This window comes from Hyperolius riggenbachi, chromosome 5 (assembly GCF_040937935.1).
Source record: "Hyperolius riggenbachi isolate aHypRig1 chromosome 5, aHypRig1.pri, whole genome shotgun sequence".
In the NCBI taxonomy this organism is placed as follows: domain Eukaryota; kingdom Metazoa; phylum Chordata; class Amphibia; order Anura; family Hyperoliidae; genus Hyperolius; species Hyperolius riggenbachi.
The window spans coordinates 384796644-384821828 of record NC_090650.1 but is presented as its reverse complement, the minus strand read 5'-3'; the positions used below and the strand labels follow the sequence as shown (position 1 = coordinate 384821828).

The 25185-nt window shown below is 43.2% G+C and overlaps 1 protein-coding gene across 3 annotated transcripts in view; it reads right to left on the bottom strand.

The window, feature by feature from the left end:
• The window catches only part of PTDSS1 (phosphatidylserine synthase 1), a 128516-nt gene that overhangs the window by 25950 nt on the left and 77381 nt on the right, over window positions 1-25185 (bottom strand). For all 3 annotated transcript variants that reach the window (XM_068237693.1, XM_068237692.1, XM_068237694.1), the window contains 6 exons: window positions 23352-23443; window positions 18506-18550; window positions 13436-13560; window positions 8207-8365; window positions 5943-6094; window positions 737-878 (listed from right to left, as the gene is read on the bottom strand). In XM_068237693.1, coding sequence (XP_068093794.1) covers window positions 737-878; window positions 5943-6094; window positions 8207-8365; window positions 13436-13560; window positions 18506-18550; window positions 23352-23443 — 715 coding nt within the window. The remainder of the gene's footprint in view (window positions 1-736; window positions 879-5942; window positions 6095-8206; window positions 8366-13435; window positions 13561-18505; window positions 18551-23351; window positions 23444-25185) is intronic.

The following is a 25185-nucleotide window of genomic DNA, read 5'->3' as shown; positions in this document are numbered from 1 at the left end:
TTTCACAAACATATCATCAGGGGGCTCTGTATGGCTGATATTGTGGTGAAACCCCTCCCACAGTGTGATGTCAGGACCATAGTTTTGACATCACACTGTGGGAGCCTTATTGCATTGTGGGAAATAACAGCTGTTTCCAACTGCCAAAAAAGTAAGCAGCCTCTCCTTCCACTGACATAACCTGCCAGCAGTAAAAATGCCACCATGTGGTAAATGTCAAAATGTAAATCAGAGAGAGGAAAGATTTTACAATGGGCAAACACTGACTAAATCAGTTATACATAATTATTGTAATAATGAAGTACTTTTTTTTACTCCAGTTACTGGAGTTCCTCTTTAAACTGTTTTTTGTTGTTACTTTAGGTTTCCTTTAAGTCTGTGGAGGGTGGCATTTGTGAAGATAGTGGGTGGTGTTCCAGGAGCAGGGCACAGGACTTGGGTGGGAAAACAGTGCAGTTTGTACACAGGGTGGTACATTACTATTTATCTGCTCTGTGAGGAAGACAAATATGTTTTTTATTCACAGATTTTAGTCTCTATCTTACAAAACTACTGTACATTGCAAGCTATAATTTCCTCTAAACAATGAATGCGAGTGAATCATCTCACTGTAGCTGTAGAGCTGGTATTGGCGAGATTATATGCTGCAGTATAGCAGTGCAGGTTTCCTTCACCTGCCAGACGATCATAAAGAGGTACACCTACCTGCCAGACGTTCATTAAGAGGTACACCTACCTGCCAGACGATCATAAAGAGGTAGACCCCGGCCACCCTCTGAAATGACGACTTGGGGTCAAACCATCGCACGTAGATCCAGCTTGCTGGGGTGAATTGCAGCACGGCCCTCTTTATTTTCCCTGTAGTGGTGTGGATATCTCTGTACAGAAATTAAAGAAAAACCAACAAAAACAGGACTTGAAAAAGGCTGCATAAGGCCTGATACACAATAAATGCCAAGCAAATTAAAGAGCTAAAGCAAGAGAAGGAACTGTACAAGTGTTCAAAATTTTTTGAAAAACGTGAAAAAGTGTACCTGAGGCAGTATAAAAAATATGAAATACTTACCTAAACATGAGCTGTCAGCCATTCTATCTCAGAAAAAAACAACCACATAAGTAGATAAATACTCTACTTCCAAACATACGTATTGCACTGTCCACATTTTGATTTTAGTGATTTTTCTATAGTAAAAAAAAAAAAAAGAGAAAATCCTTCTTAGAATTTCCCATTTTAACTGTGGATATTTTAAAGCCAATCTTGATGTAATTTCCTCCCTTACCCTCCTCTGCCTGATTGTGTATGCACAGCCCGCCCTTCACTATAGAAAGTGCATTGTCTCAGCATGAGAAATATTGGCCAATCAGAGAGGAACAGAGGTGTGGAGGGTAAAACAGGAGGGAAAGAGGATTCAGCCAATCAGGCTCCATTAGTCAAGTCTGAGGGGAAAGTAGAGAAGCAAAAAACAAAAAAAAAACAAAAAACACCCAGCATTCCCTGCAACTTACTTTTTGTGTACCAAATTTTGTGTGTACCAAATAAGAGTCAGATAAACTGGGGAATGATCATTTATCAACAAGAAAATTAATAGTGATTTTAACTTTTGTATTGCCTGGTTAGCATCCTTATTACTTGTTTACTAGATAAAAATAAAGAATTGATTTTTGAATTTATGCCCGACAGTTACACTTAAAGAGGAGCTGTTAGGTATAAGGTCTCAGAGAAAATAAACACATATATCAGTAGCTAAAGATTGGCTGTACTTACATTACATATGCATTTCACTGTCCACGTTTGGATTTCACAGAATTTTTATATAGTATATGCAGAGATAGATGCTCCTGACAGCTCATGGCAGGCTCCATGTTTTTCTGCCAAATGTGTCGTCATGTCCTGCCTGCTTCCTGATCACAGAGGAGCTCGTACAGAATAACACAGTGTGCAGTGAATATTAATGAGCCATGTGGCTAGGAACAATAGCTGACTCCTGCAGTGTACTCTGCCCCGAGATTTATCAGTGCTTCGCGCTGGACTGATTAGAAAGCTGCTGTAACGTCTCATTAGCAGCCGAGGGGAGGGCCCCAGAATGCTTTGCAGTTTACTATGCGGCTTGCGTCCTTATGGGTCTATAACAGCCTTTAAGATAAGCACACATCAAAGGTAACTTAGATTTTTATCTTCACTAATGGCTTTCTGGCTTCCTTCTAAACTGTTTAACACAGGAGAATAGAGGTTTAAATTAGCTTCTGCAGCCTGACAGTTACTCTTTAAGAAGAGCAAAGCCTTTGGAACCTGCAGAGGTTTTCCACGTCCTTCTGGCCACCACCGTTGCTGGGCGAGGTCCCCCGGGACACATCACACAAGAGCTTATCGGATATGTTAGGTGGCTGCGATCCTCTTCATGTACAAGCGCAGCCGTACTGCACTTGCGTAAGTAAGGCCGCTTGTCCACTACTGAGGGGACGCATCTGCAATCTTCAAAACCGTCCTGGGCAGCGATGGTCTGGTGGAGGACACAGAAGCCTCTGGAGGAACCAGAAGCTTCCCTCATCTAAGGCAAGTGTTTGTTTCTTTGGTTAATTGCCGCCTTGGGTTCACTTTAATGAAAGTGCTCCCTTTTGAAAAGCATGTGTGTACCTATGTACTTAAAATGGGGCCCTGGTCAATTATGCAATAAGCATAATGGATTATGCTTTGGCGTCACTGGTGCACAGAACCAAAGGGGTGAGTTAAACCATCCTATATTTCTATATATAGAGGTGTTGGTTGCAGTCTTGTTTGACACTGTGCATGTGGTCTCTGAGGAAGCTGTATTTTACAGTGAAACGTCTGTCAGGCTCAGGACGCTGGTATTTGTACAACCACTGTCTAGCCTTGTGTCTGCTATTTGCTCTTCACTAAGTATTATAATAAAACCTGAAATCTAATTGGAATCTACGTGCCCGGCAATCTCTTTGCTACCATCATGGATTAAGATGGACTGGGAGTTGGTGGAGGATGTGTGCAGGTAGCTGCAGATTGCCAAGGAGGAAATGAAGATCTGTAAAATAATCTAAAATGTGAATTTTGTGTGTATTTACTCATTAAATATGCCCCTTACATTATGGCCTCAATTCACTAAGCTTTATCAAACACTTTACCTCATGGGTTAAATCTAATTTTGAATTCACTAAGGTGTTATAGTTTTATTGAACGTTTTATCGATAAAACATTTGATAAATATATAACACCTTAGTGAATTCAAAATTAGATTTTACCTATGAGGTAAATTATCAAACGTTTGATAAAGTGTTTAGTAAAGCTTAGTGAATTGAGGCCAATGTATATGTTTTAGATTTTCTATAGCTGAAACATCATTCTGGATTGTGTTGGCCAAAAATCCAAACTGAGTAGAGGTGGCCCCAGGTATGCTGGCGCCCTCTTCAGCGATGCGTTATATGGCTCGCCCTGTGGACCAGAACTCTTGCACAGGACAGAAGGAAAACATATAGAAATGCACCATGTATGTATTTAGAGAGTTGTACTTTAATCCCTCAACCTAGAGTCAGCTGGCTGCCACGGCAGAGAACGAATTGGTAAATACAGGATGTTAATAATATGTCTGCTTCTATGAAAGCTGGAAGTAGACATACAAATCCTGCAATAAATCTGCAGCATCAGCTGTAACAATTTTTTTTTTCTGTAAACGTTATTATGCTGTTGCTTAGCTTTTATTGCAAAGAGGAAGTTCAGGTCCACTTTAATACTTTTTATTTCTAGGAAAAAATCCCTGTCACCCGACATGGTCTCTAAAGATTAATTCGGGTATCAAAGCTCTAAAGCAGGGGTCCCCAAACTTTTTTGGTCAAGGGCGAGGCCAACATACGTCAGACTGCTGGGGGGCGGAAAATACATTAAATGATGCTGAAAAACATTACATTGAATCTAGGTATTGATTTTCCTGGCTGTATGCTTAAAATCTAAAATCTGCATCAATCTGCTTAATTATAAGTGTTAATAATTGGGGCTTCATCCTGTGTTACCATTTGCCTACTTCATTTCATTAGTCACAATTTGCATATCTTTAGACTGGCCCTGCCTCTGTGTGGCTAGAGTCCAGTGTCTAGTATATTCACAGCTGCAAGCAGTCTGCTTGTTAGCATCAATCTAGTCAGGGGTATATTAGTAGATCATATAGTCAGCATGACCTTGGTCAGCAGTGTATACATTTAAAGGGTACTTTAGACAAACCGAATTATACTAGAATTGAGCCAGAAGGGAACAGAAGTGAACTAGCACAGAACTCTGGGCTGTTGGTCATCTGCTGATTTTCTACACCCTGCATAGAAGTACCTTCAATACCATATTGAACATTCACCAGCTTAACATACAGCCAGCTAAAAGTAAGCACTGCACACCCGCTTACCAAATTACTGATGGTTTCACCGTGCCTCACCAACCACACCACTCCTGATCTTCGCTGGCTGCTTCACTGCTGAACTCCCTATCAGCTGATCCATCGCCGACCTCCAGACAAGCTACGTCATTACCAACCAGACACCCCATCTACCAATCACACACAGCTGGATTTTTTTTTGGCCATCCTTGATGTTCTGCCAACTTCACTGATGATCTCCTGTGGACTGCTTCTTACCAAATTGATTACTGATGCAACTTTGCTGAGCCCCTTCAGCCACATCATTGGTGACATTTATCTCATCTTGGTCTAACTGCTGTCCCCCTGTCTATGCTTCCACTCTCCACACCCCTTCCTACCTTATCCCATCAGTACAAAATGTTCCCTCCTATTCACTCCCTTACCCCTCCACCATTTCCAAGCTATCTCCCTCCCCATCTCGCTCTCCCCCATCACCACATGCTCTACGTCCATCTCCTTCTACACCTTGTCCCCCTTCTGTTTCCCCGCACCCTCTCCCCTTCTGTCTTTAGACTCCCTTTTGGCCCTCAACCCCCATGCACCTCCCTTCCCTCCCCCCCAAACTCTACCCACACACCCCCTCGGCATAACATTATTCCTATCCATCCTACCCCTAGGCATTCGCTCCGTGTTTCCTGTGGTCTCTGGAATGCCAGGTCCACCCGCAATAGGCTGCTCTCTGGAACACGCTCCCTACAGCCACCAAACTCGCCCCCACCTTTAATACCTTCACACAAGCTCTCAAGACTCACCCTTTCATGCTCACATACCCCCTAAACCAGCACCATAATATGTTCTGTTAGACACCCTCTCAACAGATGCACCTATTGTCTCCACCCCCACCCTTTAGATTGCAAGCCTCTGGCAGGGCCCTCCTCCCTAGTGTTTCCAGCTTGATTATGCAATCTTACTGACAATCACCCCTCTTGTGGACTAGAACAGTCTCTATTTTGACCTATGACATTGTATTATCAAATCATTTGCATGATCTTGTTTTGTTGTGAGTTTCCTGTATGTTCTATCTTGCATGTTTACCCATTTATCTATTGTGCAGCGCTGCATAATATGTTGGCGCTTTATAAATACAATAAATAATAATAATAATAATAGGTATTGATTCCCCCCAATCAAGCCGGGAGGAGACCTCCCAGCAGCAGAGATACAGTCATGCGAATGCAGCATCCGAAGAATGTCTTTGTGCACCAGACAGTGAAGCATACCCAGGTGACAACCTGCCATCCAGCTGGACAGCAGTGTCACCTGATGCAGAGTTGGATTGGAAGCCAGCCAATGACTGCTCACTAGCTTATACAGTATGTGGATGGGCGGTGCCAGCACTGCTAATCTGTATGCGTGCCGCCGATATGTTAAAGGTGCAGTGGGCTACATCTATAAGTTATACATTTTGTGTTTGGGGGCCAATGAAAAAGCCTTAGGGGGCCGCATTTGGCCAGCGGGCCATAATTTGAGGACCACTGCTCTAAAGTGTGCACTAGGCTTTAGGCTCTGCCATAGCTTTACACCTACTTGAAGCTCGCCCAGTAGTAAGACCTCATCTCCAAGAAGCGACAGACCACCATGCCAAGGAAGATGCCTCCACCATTACATATGAGGATGTCCAGAATAACCTGATCCCACCAGCACTCGGCAAAGTTTGGAAGAAGGTGCATAAAGAAGAGCTGAAAGAAAGATGAAATGTGGGCATGAAACAGTGAAATACGTCAGAAAAGAATATGTATAATAAAAAGTTCCCATAAAGCCAACATATTGTAACCTCGGTGGCTGGTAAAGGGAGTTTCGAGGGGGGGGGGGGGGGGGGGGACACTGTAGCAAAAAAAAGAGGTGTGTGTGTGTGTGTGTGTGTGTGTATGTTACGGCACAAACCCGAAGTTTGGCCACTTCGCGTTCTGGCCAGCCAATGTTAGAAATGACATTTATTCCTGAAAGATGAATGTCTTTTCCTGCGGGCAAATGTAACAAAACTTAGTTAATTGAATGGAATTAAGCCGGCGGCAATGTAACAGATCAAGCCACCGGCTTCTGCTCTGCCTCCTCCCCCTGCCTCTCTCCTATACTGGGCAGCCGACGGGGACATGCGTGTCCCCCCAGAGTCGTTCGTCGCGGCAGGCAATCCTGCCGTTCGTTCCTGCAAAGCGGGTGCTGGCAGAAGCGATGTCTGCAGCCTCCCCGCTCTGCTTCCCTGCAGCCACGAACGTCTCTCGGGGCCGGCTGCCCAGTATAGGAGAGAGGCAGGGGGAGGAGAGGAGGCAGAGCAGAAGCCGGCGGCTTGATCTGTTACATTGCCGCTGGCTTAATTCCATTCAATTAACTAAGTTTTGTTACATTTGCCCGCAGGAAAAGACATTCATCTTTCAGGAATAAATGTAATTTCTAACATTGGCCGGCCAGAACCCGAAGTGGCCAAACTTCGGGTTCTGGCTGTAACATATATATGTGTATGTTGGGGGGGGGAAGGGAGAGAAATCACTACATTGCAAAGTGAGAAGTTAAAAAATAGAAGAGAGATCAAGAAATGATTGATATTTGCCATGTAATTTGTTCATATTGTTTGATCCACAATCAGCCTGCACGTCATCATCTCGTATCAGCAGACATGAAAAAACATGAAAAAAAAAAAAAAAACAGACAGCAGCAACTGCCATTTTTAATAGTTATACATATGCACAAAAAGAAATACTGGTTTCCCACAGTGCAACAAGGTTCACAGACAGGAAACTCAGCACTGACAGTAGGTCATGACATCACACTGTGGGAGGGGTTTCACCACAATGTCAGCCATACAGCCCTCCCTGATAATCAATTTGAGAAAAGGGAAAGAGATCTCATGGGAAAATGGGTATCAGCTACTAATTGGGATGAAGTTCAATCCTTAGTTACAGTTCCCCTTTAAACATGTGTCCTGTGGTCATTAAAATATATTTTATTTACAGCATTTGTTAAGAGGACGGGTTGGGCTGGCTTCGGCAGTGTTCAGATGCACTTGGGCTGCCGAAGACGGGCTGCGCCATGTTGGGCACGCGCAAGCGCCCTCTCTTGCGCATGCGCAGTACAGAGCCGCCCGTCTTCGGGAGCCCAAGTGCTTCTAAAGACTGCTGAAGTCTCCCGTGGTGGGAGATTCAAACGGAGGAGCGTGCGGGGAACAAGGAGAATGGGAAGGCTCTGCAGGACCCAGAGCCTTCTCTCTGCTTAGGTGATTATCTGTTTTTTATTTTTAAAGGAAATGTCCAGGCATGTTAAAAAATAAACTAAATCTACTTACTTGGGGCTTCCTCCAGCCCCTGGCAGCCACTATGTCCCACGCCGTAGCTCCGCTCTCAGCCGTCGGCACGAGGTCTCCGCCGGTGCAGAGGCTGACCTTGCGAGGTCATCCTCTGCTGCACCTGCACCGCTGTCAATCAAGTCCACGTTGTCCGGAGTGTACTGCGCAGTACACCCCGGACGACGTGGACTTGACTGACAGTGGCGCTCGCGCAGGTGCAGTAGAGTACGACCTCGCGAGGTCAGCCTCTGCACCGGTGGAGACCCCGGGCCAACAGCTGTGAGCGGAGCTGAGGCGTGGGACATAGCGGCTGCTTTGGGCTGGGGGAAGCCCCGGGTAAGTAGATTTTTTTTTTTAACATGCCTGGACATTTCCTTTAATAGCGTTTCAGACTTGCTGTAAATAGACTTACTGAAATAAATGGACTTTTGCACGATATTCTAATTTTTCGAGTTTCACCTGTATGTGCATGTATGTAACTACAAAACAAAATTTCCATCACAGCTTATACCTCAGTCAGCTCCCAGGTGATGCTGATTGTCCAGCACAGGCCGTAGCTGCGGATCAGCAAAGCCTTCATGGCCCAGCCCCAGAAGTGGCCGAAAGCAAATATGTCTAAATGGCTGAGTATCCGTTCCCAGGTGATCACATGACAGTTCACAGCATATTCCTACATGGAAGAGCACAGAGAGAGATGATATGTCATAACAGATAAACCAAAGATGAACGACTCATAATCCTACTAAATCCTGCTTTATTCTTAGTCATTTCAAGTTATCTATAGGTCACTTTTCTATCTGTAGCTGGTCTATACTGAAGAAGGGGTTCGATGGTTCTTGTAGGGACCAAGAGCACCTAAATGAGAAGTAGAGAGAGACCAGGAGCCCAATGGTGTGGTATCGTTAGGTATAGGGGGAAGAAAGAATATATGATTATATACTCACAAAGGTGGGATGCAGTTCCTGCAACAGCTTATAAGCCTGCAGGGAATTCACCGTCTCCCCCTCGGTGCTCCAGGTTCAGCCGGATACTGGGCGGTCGCTTTCCTGTAGTTCAATACACTCAACTCATTATGCTACTAAGGTTTTTTTTGTATTGACCTGAGGAATCGGGACATGACCCGCAAAACGCGTTGTCAATTTTTTGAATAAACATTTTTTTCAGTTGAACTGGCGTCTTTATCTTCCGGAGAGGTAAGTGATTAACTCTCATTTAGAGGTTATGTTTTAAAACCCATATATTTTGGGGCGCCTCCACCCCACACTTGGGCAGGACACTATTGCAGAGGGGAATGTGAAGAAGGATACGCTTTGCCAGGACCGCGCAGGGGCCCGCTGACTCCTAGTCGGCAAAAATGAAACTAGCTGGCGGTGGGGGAATGGAGGATCATTGAGCAGCGGCGCGGGCACAGGATGGCTTCAGGGAGCTGGTAGAACTCCCAGGTAAGTGAAACTTTTTGTTAAGTACAGTTTAGGTTCCCTTTAAAGTGGACCTGAACTCTTGCACAGGACAGAAGAAAAACATAGAGAAATGTACCCTGTGTGTATTTAGAGAGTTTAGCCTGTCTAATTGCCCCTCATCTGTGACTAATCACAAGCTGTAATTTGATCTTTCCCCTGTGTCACATGACTGCCATGGCAGATAAGCTAATTAAATATCACAGGGTGTTAACAATATATCTGCTTTCATGAATCTGGAAGTAGAAACGGTGCAGATTTATTTTAGAATTGTGTGAACTGTAACAAAGAAATGTTTTTTTGTTTATTTAGGTTATTATGCTGTTGCATATCTTTTAGAGCAGAGAGGAAATTCTGAATTCAGGTCTGCTTTAAACTGATTTTTTTTTCACTTAAGTAACCCTTTAATGGGCTGCTTCAATACTTTTATAACGAAACCTTAACTTCATATTAGTAAGGCTAGTGTCGCACTATGACAAGTTTGTACCAGAGATGGTGACACTCTGTAGGTAGGGAGGGAGGAGATAAGAGGCGTATGGGCAGCTAGAGAAATGCGGCCCACCCGTGTTAGTGTGAACCAACCCCAACAATGTCTAACATTTAAAGCCCAACTCAAGCCAAGTGAACTGAAATTTCAGGTTTTATATCTTTCAAACACATCCAATCAGATTTTTTAAGAAAAATCACAAAACTGAAAAAGCAATATTTTTTTTTTCATTAAAGTTTTTTTTTAATGTCTCAGGCCCCTCTTACACTTGCATGTTTGTGTTGTGTTAGGGCCTGAGCCCACTGCTGCGTTTTTTAAGAAGGCATATGTTTTTCAAGCTTTTTTTGAAATGCATTTTAAGCCGTTTAAAGGCATTTTCGTGAGTTTTAATACGTTAAAACACCTCAAATGCTTTTCAAAAACGCATACGTTTTTATAAATGCAGCAGTGGGCTCGGGCCCTTACCCTTTTTTACTGCAGGGTGCCGCAAATGCAATGCCAGTGTTTTGGGTCATTCCCACTAAACACAGTGGGGTGCGCTGCGCTGGAAGCATCTGATCTGATGCAAGGGCTGCTTAACGCATAGGGCCTGCTGTAATGGAAGTCTACGGGTGATGCACATAGTGTCAATGACAGAGCGCCGTCCGATGGGGCACATGTGCGCGGCCTGAAGGGAATCTCAGTGACGTACTTCTTGCCCAGCAGAGAGTACGTCACTAAAAGGGGGGCAGAGCTATGCATACTGCTTGTCTACCGACCCCCTGATGCTGGCTCAGCTTTTCTCAAGGAAATAGCAGAACTTGTATCTTGCATAACACTGAAACACCCTAGGTGGATAATTCTGGGAGACTTTAACGCATGGGTCGACACACACTCTTCCCAATTAGGAACTGAGCTACTTCTCTTCATGAATGAACTGGGCTTCTCTCAAGCCGTCAACCTCCCTTCCCACAAAAAAGCACACACTTTGGACCTCATTTTTCATTCAGAACTCCTAATATCCAATGTGGAAATTGATCCAGTAGTTTGGTCAGACCACCACACTGTCCACTTCTCCTTTACAGCACCGGCTACAAAACACCAAGTGAAAGAACTAATAAAATATCGTTCCTTGAAAGGTTTGACACCCCAACACCTTCAGAACAGCCTCAATCTAGGCGGACTGACAGATCACAACTTAGGCCTTGAATCCATGGTCCTTAAATATAACCATGATGTCTCAGCCGCTTTTGATGCCATAGCTCCCTTAAAGATTAAACGTTCCGCAAAATTACATCACGCTCGCTGGTTTGACAACTCTATAAAGGAACTAAAGAAACAGGGACGCAGACTGGAACGAAGGTGGCACAAACATCAGTCCCCTGATGACAAACTTTCTCTAATTGCTCACCTGAAAAAATATCAAACGATGATTAACAAAAAGAAGTCCTTATTCCTGTCTCACGAAATTGCAAATGCAGCCAACAGACCTGCCCAACTCTTCCGCACGGTTGACAGTCTCTGCAATCCATCTTGCAGGAAATCTAGCATCAGACCTTCACAGGAATTGTGCGAGAAATTTGCCCACTTCTTCTCAGACAAAGTCTCCTCCATACAATCTGCCATTGAATTCACAGCCCCAGAAACCCATGCAGAGCCATATAACAGGTGCAAAAATAGCCTACCACCATGGTCTGATTTTAAGGTAATCACTGAAAAAGACATCTTGGGTATCCTCTCAAACCTTCGCCAGACTACCTGCGATCTGGACCCTGGCCCCTCTAAGTTTATGTTGAAATGCCCTGAACTATTTACACCGGCATTCCACAAAATAGTCAACGGTTCCTTACAAGAAGGGTGGTTTCCCTCTACTCTGAAAGAAGCAATCATCAGGCCACCACTCAAGAAACCATCCTTAGACCCAGATGCTCTAAACAGCTACAGACCTGTCTCAAACCTCCCCTTTCTGGGAAAAGTTATTGAAAAGGCAGTCTACCTCCAACGTGAAGCCAGGCTCTCCAGAAACAACATCCTTGACCCTCTTCAATTTGGCTTCAGGAAATATCACAGCTGTGAAACAGCCCTCACCCAGATTTGCAATGATCTTCTCATTGCAAGAGACAAGGGTCAATGTTCCATCCTGATTTTGCTCGACCTCTCAGCGGCTTTTGACACAGTCAATCACGAAATCTTGCTCAACAGGCTACAAGAGTACGGTGTCATAGATGCCATTGTTCTCCGGTGGTTCAACTCCTTTCTGGCTGGCAGAGCACAAAGGGTAGCCTTAGGGCCCTTCCTCTCCAACCCTGTACCACTAAAATACGGTGTACCTCAGGGCACAATACTATCCCCTTTACTTTTCACCATATACACGCTGCCACTTGGAGAAATCATACAAAAACATTGCCTGACATATCATTGCTATGCTGATGACACCCATCTATATTTGTCATTCAAACCTGGCGTCACAGACCCTACTCCACAAATAAACTCATGCTTAGCTGAGCTTCAGGAGTGGATGAATAATAATTGGCTAAAACTTAATGCTGACAAAACTGAGGTTCTTGTTATCGAGGGCCAGGACTCAACAGCAAAGCAGCCCCAGTCTCAACCAACACCGCTAAGGATAGGGAGCTCAGACCTGAACAACTCAGACTATGTGCGCAGCCTGGGAGTACTGATTGATGGGAAATTAAGCTTCAGGAATCAAATCTCAGCTGTTGTGAAACATTCCTTCTTTCATCTAAGGAATATTGCAAGGATTAAACACCTAATTCCTTCAGAGAATCGTCCAACCCTAGTCCATGCCTTAGTCACATCAAGGTTAGACTACTGCAACGCCCTCTACACAGGCCTGCATAAGAAAGACTTACGCCGCCTGCAATTAGTACAGAATGCCGCCACAAGGCTGTTAACGAACCAACCCCGCCATTGCCACATAGCACCAACCCTGTGCTCACTCCACTGGCTACCAATAAAATGGAGAATTCTGTTTAAGATTGGCTTACTGACATTCAAATCCCTGCACAATCTGGGCCCTGGATACCTGAAGGACTCGTTGCAACTGCATCACACCACCCACAATCTTAGATCAAAAGGACGTAACACCTTGGTCACCCCCAGAGTCCACCTCAAAACCTTTGGAGACAGAGCCTTTTGTCATGCTGCCCCTACACTTTGGAACTCCCTGCCACACCAAATCAGGACAGCTCCATCCCTGGAAGCATTTACGTCTAAACTGAAAACCTACCTCTTCAGTCTAGCATTCATGAACATCTGACTATTTCCTCTGTAACACAGCCCAGCCTGCAACCCTGTATTAGTCTGAGACACAACTATGCGCTTTGAGTCCTATGGGAGAAAAGCGCTTTACAAATGTTATTGTATTGTATTGTATATGACCTTGTTGGCGCACTCTGACGCAGGGTCATATGATTGTAGTTTTTTTGTGTTGGAGTGGGATGTGACAGGAGCATCGCAACGCAAAAAACAAGTGTAAAACCAGCCTTATACAAACAGAAAAATCCATCAATTTGATCGTGTATGGCCACCTCTATGCAGGAAGTGAGCAACAGGTGTAAAATCCTGAAAGAGGTTCTGCCTCTTCTGCAGTGTACAAAACAAAACAAAAAATCCCTGTTTGGTGCCATCATACAGGCTGGCAGAAGTAGTAGTTTATATTAGGCACCCATGTTTGTGTCCATTTTGCACAGTCCTTTAGAAGATGATGGGTATAAATAATAATAATAATAATAATAATGTGTAGCCCTTCTCTTTTAAGGGATATCAGTATATTTTTGTGTGTCTCCAACCTTACCATAATATCAGCTTCCCTGGTGGCGTAGCGAAGGTTTGGATCCAGCCAATACATGACGGCTTTAACCTGCTCGAAGTTCAAAAAGAGCAGGAACACTAAGAAGAGGAAGTAGAGGACACTGAGGCCTGGAAGAGAAGAAGAAGTGGGATGTGAGAGTGTGTATCCAACACATTTCCTTACATGACACTTTGGGTTCAAATCTCGGCTATTCCTATTTAGTAAGCCAGCGCCTATTCAGTAAGGAGTTCTTTGCCAATACTCACTAACACTGCCACTACCTACTGAGAGCGCTCTAGTGGCTGCAGCTGAAGGGCTTTGAGTCCACCAGGAGAAAAGCGCTATACAAATATTGCATCTATTATTAAAGGGACACTGAACACACCTAAAAAAATGCAATACCGAACTTTCCAGCCCCCCGTAGTCTGTTAGGTCCCTGTGTATCCTCTGGGCCCCCTCCGTTCTCCCACTAGCGGCTCGGTTACCTGCACGACCCGCCCGAGAGTCGTGCACAACTGAATATGCGGGACCAGTCCGTGCATCCGTCTCAATCGCGTGCCGTCGCCGTGAGTGTTCTGCGCATGCATAAAATACTGAACATCTCACCTGTTTTACCACATGCTCTATTCTTTGCGAAGTGACATTCATTGAGGTATTTACCTCATAAGTCAGTAATTTTAGTTTTCCGTGCGGTAACAGCCTTAGCGAATTGACATTTCACGAAACGTCCCAGAAAATCAGCTGTTTTCTGCTTAACCAACTGAGGTAATGCTTGGTTAATTGAAGCTATTGTGGTAGTCATTTCTTGCCAATATGAAACTGAACACTTAATGTTTTTGTATTTTACAAAGTTGTTCTATAGCTAAGGTATGAATTACCATAGTAATGACTGCACTATGAGGAAGAGATATACAGTATATTTGAGGGCATACCCTGGCAGGTGGGGACAGAAATGGCAAATGGAGAAAAAGTTACTTCCCTTCGCCCCCAATAGAGCTAAACTGGTGATTCAGTTCTCTGGCATCAAAAATAACATTGTTTTTTTGGCAGACCATCTTGCGTAGTGTCCTGCTTTCACCCTGGTCCAGCCTCCTGAATGAGCACAGAGCATTGTTACTCGCTCACTGCGCAGCAAACAATAGTAACTATGGAAATATCTTCCATTTAAAAACGTTCTAGCACTCTGCAAGCTTTTGTAATTCTAGGCTTTTAGATAAAGTGTCCAAAACGAATCAGTTGCCAGCAAAGCAGTTCATTTTATCTGACTGTGAGCCAGCCATTAAAATAAGAAAAAGGTTTTCTGGAGAAGGGACACCAGTCACCCAAACTTACAACACAGACCTTCTTAGCCGTTACTTTGTGACAAAAGTACCATAAGCTATCAGAAAAAATCTAGCACCTTTTTCTGTAAAAATGTATACTTGTGTATGGTGAAAATATTACTTTACCATTCATAACAGAGTTTATGAGCAAAGGTCAACTGTAGAAATTAAACTTTCAGATTCATTTTGTGGCGCACAGAACTGCTTCATCAGTGACCATCGATAAACTGAATGTTGTTTCTTTTTATAAGAGACATTTTGTTTGTTTGGTTTACACTCGTTCGTGCTAATCATTTAAAGTATTCCTGACTCAAGACAAAACACAGAGGTAGGAACAGACAATGCACAGAGGTATGTAGATCCAGCATGCCTCTGTGCTCATCTTAACTAGCTTTGCCTCAGGTCAGGTATATACCTGATGAAGGGCGGTGCCCGTAACATGCAGTGTGCATTACATGCAATAAACTGAACGCAAGTTCAAGCCAGTGGAGTGCCTCCTTCTACTATATTGTTATTCACAGGGTGGTAGGAGTGGTGTTCCTACCTGAAGGACTGGCACTGGCAATAGCTCTCCTAACCAGTATTGAGCGTTACCCTAGACCAAGAGGTTTACCTAAATTGTCAGGTATACTTGTACACAATGCTACTTTTCCGCATGACCTACCCAAAGAAAATGACCGACCACACGACCAAGCGATTGCATGACTTTTTATTTTCCGCACACTAACCAACTAAACGACCAACTCATTTGCATACTGCGAACACAAGCGGAACAACTGACTGCACGATATGGCCGCATTCAGAACAAGTACAAGTCGTTCAAAGGACTTGTACCTATCTGATCAACTGCACATTATCAGCCCAACAGTCATGTGAGTTGATCCTCCTGTTGGAACCGGCAAACAGCCTGTTATCAATCGCTCGTCTAGTCGTTTGTCACGCATTCACATGCCCAACTATCGTCCAACAGACCAAGTTTGGATGATAGTTGGGAATAAACTTTGCACGTGTGTATGAGTCTTAAAGAGAACCCGAGATGGGTATTTTATATTTTAAGAGAACACAGAGGCATGTTCTGTGTATAATCACTTGCCTCTGTGTCTCTGTATTGCTGCCTCTAGTCCCCCCCGGGGTCTGCTGTGCTCCCCTGTAAAAAGCGCTAGGCTAGCGGCAATCTCCTTGTTGCTAGCCTTCTTTATTGTTTCTCTGTGTCTTTATGGTTTCTCTGTGATGCCAAAAGTGACATCACTTCTGCCCTTTTCTTTTTCTTTTTTTAACCCAGCTCAGCGCTAATTTTACTGTCCCTCCCACAGCAAAGCTCACCTAGACAGCAGGCTTAAATCACTGACTAAACTCTTGAAACGGGTGGATTCAATTACCTTCTGGTCATCGTGACTATCTTATCCAGAATAGGAAGCTTTCTGTTATTTGCATGCTGGGATAAGCTTGCTACTGTGTAGCCAAAAGAGGGGAAAAAAAAAAACATCCCACAATCCTGTGGGCACTGCAGTTCCTGCAGTTAAGCAAAGGCACCTAAACCAGATTAAAAAAAATGGGGGCATATAGGGACCAATTTTAGAAAAAAAGGGGGTTTACATATATACAGTGGGGTGAGAAAGTTTGGGCAACCTTGTTAATCATCATGATTTTCCTGTATAAATTGTTGTTGGTTCCAATAAAAAATGTCAGTTAAATATATCATGCAGGAGACGCACACAGTGATATTTGAGAAGTGAAATGACGTTTATTGGATTTACAGAAAGTGTGCAAATATTGTGCAAAACCTTTAGAATTAATTACTGGAACTCAAATCGGCTTGGTAAGCTCAGTGGCCCCCGACCTACATACACAGGTGAATCCAATTATGAGAAAGAGTATTTAAGGGGGTCAATTGTAAGTTTCCCTCCTCTTAATTTTCTCTGAAGAGTAGTAAAATGGGGGTCTCAAAAGAACTCTCAAATTACCTGAAGACAAATATTCACCCTCATGGTTTAGTGGAAGGATAGAGAAAGCTGTCTCAGAGATTTCAGCTGTCCTATTCCACAGTTAGGGACACATTGAGGAAATGGAAGACCACAGGCTCAGTTCAAGTTAAGGTTCGAAGTGGCAGGCTGAGAAAAATCTCGGATAAACAGAAGCGACGAATGGTGAGAACAGTCATAGTCAACCCACAGCGCAGCACCAAATACATCGTTCAACCATTCGGCACACTTTACACAAGGAGATGCTGTATGCAAGAGTGATGCAGAGGAAGCCATTTCTCCACCCACAGCACAAACAGAGCCGCTTGACGTATGCTAAAGCACATTTGGACAAGCCAGCTTCATTTTGGAATAAGGTGCTGTGGACTGATGAAACTAAAATTGAGTTATTTGGGCATAACAAGGGGTGTTATGCATTGAAGAAAAAGAACACAGCATTCCAAGAAAAACACCTGCTACCTACAGTAAAATATAGTGGTGGTTCCATCATGCTGTGGGGCTGTGTGGCCAGTGCAGGGACTGGGAATCTTGTCAAAGTTGAGGGGCACATGGATTCCACTCAGTATCAGCAGATTCTGGAGACCAACGTCCAGGAATCAGTGACAAAACTGAACACTGCTCAAAATCCACTAAGGCTTTCATGCAGAATAACAAGTTCAATGTTCTGGAATGGCCATTCAAACCTGAATGAACTAGAGATGTTTTGTTAAGAGGAATGGTCCAAAATACCTTCAACCAGAATTCAGACTCTCATTGGAACCTACAGGAAGCGTTTAGAGGCTGTAATTTCTGCAAAAGGAGGCTCTACTAAATGTTGATTTCATTTCTTTTTTTGTGGTGCCCAAATTTATGCACCTGCCTCATTTTGTTTAAACAATTATTGCACACTTTCTGTAAATCCAATAAACTTCATTTCACTTCTCAAATATCACTGTGTGTGTCTCCCATATAATATATTTAACAGATTTTTTTTTATCGTAACAACCAACGATTTATACAGGAAAATCATAATAATTAGCAAGGTTGCCCAAACTTTTGCCTCCCACTGCATTTAGGGCACTGTTTTTATGGGCAATTTTTTATTTTTGGAGCTTACAATGCCAACAACAGGCACAAACTATAGAGGATCATAAGGTCGGTGAAGAGGATCATCGGGAGACCTCTGGCTCCACTTGACCTCCTGTATAAACACAAGACTGCGTGCCAAGGTACTGAGGATCGCAAGTGACCCCTCTCACCCAGGCCACTGCTTTTTCACCACACTTCTATTCGGCCGGAGACTTTGGGCCATTCCCACCAAGACCACCAGACACAAGAACTCCTTCTTCCTTTCGGCCATTAGCCTCCTGCACTCACTTCCCATTCTGTCACCCTCCATCAGTGCCCTTCCACCTGCTAAGTAGCGGACATCAAAAATAATAAAGCTCTTCGAGCAACCAGTTAACCGGACAACATTTTAAACTGATTAGACTTTTCCGGCACCTCTGGTAGATTTCAGCAGTGTTTGAAAGATGCACACTGCCGCTGAATGTATATGCACGATGTATTCTGTCATTTTCCTGTCAGGTTCCTGACGTTTTTTCCTTATCTATCTTCCTTTGCTCCTGCAAACTCTATGCTGAGTGCCATCTAAGGACCTCTTACCTCTAATGAGCTATGTATGTATTGTGCCAAACCGAATTCCGGGCATGACCCAGTCATGCTTGGCGAAATGAAACGATACTGATTTTAAGGGAGACAATCGCTGGACAAGTACAATCATCACTTACCAAATACCATTCTCCATATTGCGGGGTGCGGCCTTGTGAAGGGGCCTACAACAACATAAACCAATAGATTGTCAATGGTATACAAATAAAGTTTCCTGTATTCACAATAAGTTAGCCCATTATATAAAATACCCCAAGGATGGGGTATTTTACAATAAATGTATGTATTTATCTTCAGACAGTCTTTCGTGTCTGCTTTATGGAGGTAAGTCCACCACTTCCTCTAAAGTTTAAAGGTTTTATCCACTTTTATCCTGTTGGCGCCTCTGTTCTCTTATTGCTTGTATACCTTTTGTACTGTCATGGATTTTGTTTTCTTTTGTTATTGTTATGTATGCTTTTTGAAAACAATAAAAAGATTTAAAAAAAAAAAAAAAGACAAAAAAAAAAAAAAAAACACAGACAAAAATAAATAAATGTGGGAGCAGAGCCTGAGCAGACATTTATTGGGCATGTAATTATACCACATGTGACTGGAAACTAACGTCCAAGCTTTAAATTGTGCAATAGTAACACAAACAGTCCCCTACTTACAAACAACTCAAGTTACAACGTTTCCAGATACAAAGATGTCTTCATGTAAAAATTTACAATTACAGCTTTTTTAGAACATTTTTTGTTAAATGTTACAGTATTAAAAATGTATAAACTGTTATACGTAGTTCAAAACACTAGAAAAGCAGAATCAAAATAATAAAAAAAACACATTGTAGTTTTTTGGGGAATATAAGATGCACTTTTTCTCCCCAAAAAACGGGAAGAAAAAGTCACTGCATCTTATACTTCAAATACAGGGAGTCTCCAACTTATGAATGTCTGCCAATATAAACAGCCAAACCACCACAATGACGGGGTCTCCCTGTATTGCCCCCGTGTCTTTCTTAGCTCCCCCGTCTATGGATAAAAGCAGCAGCGGCAGCTTGTCTTTCACCTCATCCATCAGAGCTTATGGCTTTCAGAGACCTCTACTCTCCCTCACTGCTCCCCTAGTGCTGGTCAAGTGTAATGATGCAATCAGCAGAAGCCAGCTTTAGGGGAGCAGTGATGGAGAGGAGAGGTCTCTGCTCGCTGCTGGCTCCAATGGATGAGGAGAAAGACACACCGTAGAACAATTGTTCATTGTCTATTAGCACCATTAACGGTACCCGATCTGATTGACTGCAGAATCGATCATTCGGGAGATTGTACCGTTACTGGGCACCATTACAGATATTAAAGCGGAATATAACCCTGCATTTCAACTTTGCTCTAAAACATTATTTACAGTATATTATATGCAACCAGCATTTTTTTTTTTTACTAGACCAGCATTGAAAGGGTTACACAGGGCTTTAAAGTCCCTGGAGATTTTTGCAGACGCATCCGAACTTGAGTTAGATACTTTTTGTTTACACAAATGTATCTAAGTGTTTATTGTGACTCATCTCTCTCACTGAGAAGGAGCTGGAGGACAGCCAAAGAGTGTGTAACATTTCTAAATATATACATATAACTAAATAGAATGTAACTATCTGAACGTCTGCACGGAACTTAAAACCTCTGTGTTTAACCCTTCCAATGCTGGTCTAGTAAAAAAAAAAATGCTTTTTGCATATAATATGCTGTAAATAATGTTTTAGAGCAAAGTTGAAATGCAGGGTTATATTCCGCTTTAAGCAGAGATCCATTTTGTTCTTTAACCCTAATTTATCCCTAATTTTTTAAGGGCCGCTATAGAGAGACACAATATTTAACATTCACATGGACACATTTCTAACTGCATCAACATTTCACTTTCTAATAATCTGATGGCCCTGGAGCTATTAATGACAGGTTTTGGACCAGTCTATCTCCTCATGGGGAATTCTCAAAGTCTCCTCTGTGCTTTCCAAAAGCATTCCCTGGCAAGACCTTCACATGGATGCCAGCCGGCCTTCCTACTGGTGTGCCACGATTCTGACTGTGCCACTGCCATTAAAGCGGACCCAAACCAAACATTTTTTTAATTAAAAATATTTAGTTGCACCGCTCTGACACATACAAAGATAAATAAACACTCCTTCAAACCTATGATCATTTCAGTGCATGCTTTTCACCTTTCTCTTTTCATAGCTAGGGTTATACTGGGGGCAGCCATTAGCAATTCCTCCATTGCCAGACACCATCTACTTCACCAGTTTGCCGGAAAAATCCCGGCAATTTGAAAGGAAGGGAGGGGTTTCTCCAATAAATGTAAAATATTTTATATTTGTCATCATGCAGCTGAAAAAAGGCTGCTATTTATTATTATAAATTAGAAAATAGATTTTATTTCTGAAATTTTGTATTTTTAATTTGGGTCCACTTTAAGGGAAAAGAAAACCTTAAAGCGTAATATAACCCTGCATTTCAACTTTGCTCTAAAACATTATTTACAGAATATTATATGCAACCAGCATTTTTTTTTCACTAGACCAGCATTGGAAGGGTTAAACACAGAGGTTTAAAGTTCCGTGGAGAGATATGCAGACGCATCCGAAGTTCAAATAGATACATTTAACTAAATAGAATGTAACAAGTGAGAAATGTTACACACTCTTTGGCTGTCCTCCAGCTCCTGCACAGTCAGAGAGAGTGAATCACATTCCACACTTAGATACATTTAAGTAAACAAAATGTATCTATGTAAGCTTCGGATGTGTCTGCAGTTCTCTCCAGGAACTTTAAACCTCTGTGTGTAACCCTTCCAATGCTGGTCTAGTAAAAAAAAAAATGCTGGTTGCATATAATATACTGTAAATAATGTTTTAGAGCAAAGTTGAAATGCAGCAGTGGCGCACGGAGGGGGTTGTTCTGAGTGTCTAGAACAACCCCCTGCACCGGGACCGGAAGTGGGGCTGCCGCATGGCCCGGCCGGCTGGGGAGAGAAGACAGAAGAAAATGATGGAGGCGCCAGCCGCGCTAATAAGGGATGCGGGAGCTTTATTCCTCCCTCCCTCCCTCCCTCTGAATGCCCCTCACCTGCAGTGAATGTGTGCCCGGCTCCCCCATGAGTGTGTGCGCAGCGGAGCGGTAGGTCCTCTTACCGCAGATCAGGCGCACCAGCAACTGGAGTCTCATGCTTCCTGTTTACCATGACGTCACAGGAAGCATGAAACTCCAGTTGCTGGTGCGCCTGATCTGCGGTAAGAGGACCTACCGCTCCGCTGCGCAAACACTCATGGGGGAGCCGGCACACATTCACCGCAGGTGGGGGCATTCAGAGGGAGGGAGGGAGCGAGGAATAAAGCCGGTTCCCGCATCCCTTATTAGCGCGGCTGGCGCCTCCATCATTTTATTCTGTCTTCTCCCCCAGGCAATCTTCTCCCCACACAGGGGGCGGGCACCTTCCTTCACCTATCTTATACTGGGGGGCATATACCTATCTAATCTATCCTGGGGGGCATATACCTATCTAACCTATACTGGGGGGCATATACCTATCTAACCTATACTGGGGGGCATATACCTATCTAACCTATACTGGGGGGCATATACCTATCTAACCTATACTGGGGGGCATATACCTATCTAATCTATACTGGGGGGCATATACCTATCTAACCTATACTGGGGGGCATATACCTATCTAACCTATACTGGGGGGCATATACCTATCTAACCTATACTGGGGGGCATATACCTATCTAACCTATACTGGGGGGCATATACCTATCTAATCTATACTGGGGGGCATATACCTATCTAACCTATACTGGGGGGCATATACCTATCTAATCTATACTGGGGGGCATATACCTATCTAATCTATACTGGGGGGCATATACCTATCTAACCTATACTGGGGGGCATATACCTATCTAACCTATACTGAGGGGCATATACCTATCTAATCTATACTGGGGGGCATATACCTATCGAACCTATACTGGGGGGCATATACCTATCTAACCTATACTGGGGGCAACTATATGGGCTACCTATACTGGGGGGGACCTATAGCTGGCTACCTATACTGCGGGCACCTATACCTGTCTCCACATTGGGGCGCATTTTACGCCCTCACCCTGGGTGCAATTTAGCCTAGAAACTGCTAGTATTTGGCTCCACCCACACCATATTTTGGCCACGCCCACACGCCACTTTCAGGAACCCCCCCCCTTGGAAATCCTGGATTTGCCCCTGTGCAGGGTTATATTTCGCTTTAAGAATACCCCATGAGGAAATGTCCTTCAGTACTAATCCAAAACCTATCAGAAATAGATTATACTTACTATAGTTTAAAAGACAACTGAAGTGAGAAGAATATGAAATCTGCCACATTTTTTTCCCTTTTAAACAATACCAGTTGCCTGGCTGTCCTGCTGATCTATTTGGCTGCATTAGTCTCTGAATCACACAACTGAAACAAGCATGCAGCTAATCTTGTCAGATCAGACAATAATGTCAGAAACACCTGATCTGCCACATACTTGTTCAGGGTCTATGGCTAAATGTATTAGAGGTAGAGGATCAGAAGGTCAACCATGCAACTGGCATTGCTTAAAAGGAAATACATATGGCAGCTTCCGTATTCCTCTTGTTTCAGTTGTCCTTTAAAGCAAGATAAGTAGGACACCACTACGCTGCATTAACTCTGGGATAAAATGAACACTAGTGTATGCATATTAAATTGTAATTTTTTTTGTGCCATAATCCCCCTTGAAATACACCCTCTACAACAAATGGATACAGATTTCTCCAGCATATCTCCATCTATAAATAGCTGATGGGAGCTGAAATCTATTTCCGCTCTTGGGAGGAGCTTTTTAAATACAGCATAACAAAAACTACAACCACATGCTGGCTTTAATTAAAAGTAAATAAATAACACAATAGAGGCCCGTACCATTGGGGAATGCTAAGACACTGATGATTAAAAAGAAGAAGATAACCGAAAGGATTCCTTTCCATATATTGTCTTCTTGGCTGGTGTTCTCCCTGAAATGCAGAAAAAGAACATGTTTAGCATGTAGGAGTTTCATGGATTTGTACTCATTTTGGGATTCATCTGATCACCAAAGGCTACAAAAGTGGGTGAAGACTCTCAATCCACTCCTATTGTCACAAATCTTTTCTCTTCTTTTCCAAAAAAAGCTTTATTGAAAAAAAAAAAAAAAAAGGAATATAAAAAGCAACATTCACAAATCTGTTACAATCGCTGAAAATCACATGTAACATATAGTTAGTAATATTATAGTTATTATTATATATAGTAACTGTATGACAAATGCACCAAAAGCAGAAGTATTGTCAAAATTTCCTCTCAGGTCTAATAGATTAGTCACACTAACACAAAGTAAAAATAGTGGCCGATTATCCTAGAACAAGGATCCTTCAGGCCGGTTTTACACTTGCATCACCCCCCTTGCATTGCAAAAAATGACATTCATATGACCTTCGGCAGAGTGCGCCGATAGGGCATATGCATAGCGCCGCCTCCCCCCACCCCTTGCCACGTGACATACTCCCTTCTGAACAGGAAGTATGCCACTAGGATTCCCAGGTTCCCCACCATATTTTCATAATTCCGTGGCACCCCTGGCAAATGTAAAAACTCTGCATCATCCATCGAATCATATACAGTCCACTGCATCTGTGTTGACGTGGAAGTCAGATGGTAACATGCTATTGGCTTTGAAGTGTGTCAACGTCCGATTGGTAACTTTTGGCGTAACACAACAACTGTGCTAGGCCCCATTGCTTTGCAGTGTCATTGCGCTACCCTGTGGCAAAACAGGGAAATGCAACACACACTTGCAAGGCAAGTATGAAGGGGGCCTAAGAGACCGAGTAGTGTGAGAGATATGTTAGGTTGCTTTACATTTTTCTTTTTAGGCCTCTCTCATATGTGAATCAGAAAGCAGTGAATTCACCCCGTCAGCTGCCCCTGTGCATTGGTCGGGTGCATGGTAGCACTTGACACAGCCAGATGTGACAAGATGTGTTTTTTTTCTGTGCCAAGTAACCGCACTGCATGTCAAGTGCTGACACGCACTGGGTTACAAACATGCCATTTGCCTACACTGCAGATGGAAGGTGCCCTCTGGTTGTCAGATGGGTAGTATGCAGTTCAGCCTCTGGTGTGCAAGAGGCCAATGCCAAAGGCCTGGCTGTCCTCCTGATCTTGCCGTGCCTCAATCGCACTCCTGAAACAAGCATGCTGCTTAAAGGACAAACGAGGTGAAAATAAACTGATAAGATAAACAACTGCATATATCCTGCTCCTCCTAGAAATGCCTTTTTTTTTTTAGATATCCCACAGTTGTATTTTATATTTAAATCTACTTTTTTTAGTTTATACGGTTTCATTGTTTCTGTTTGATGACACATTCATTGAAGTATGCCAGAGCTAAAATCTATGAAGCCATTTTCTGCTAGGAAAGTGTTTCATGACTGTAACTCCTTATCACTGAGGATTACACTGTAGTCTGACTCAGTCCTGACCTGATTTACCCGATACCTGATTTTTACAACTTTCAGGCAGAGAGAGTAAAAAAGGAATACAGCATAATTATTTGTGTGCTTGGCACTGTGCATACACATGTCTATCTCATCAGGTCACATGTCACCTCGGATATCCTTTAAAGGGAACATTAAGTAAATAAAATATGTTTTTTTACTTACCTGGGACTTCTACTAGCCCTCTACAGCCACCCTGTGCCAGCACCGTCACTGAGTGA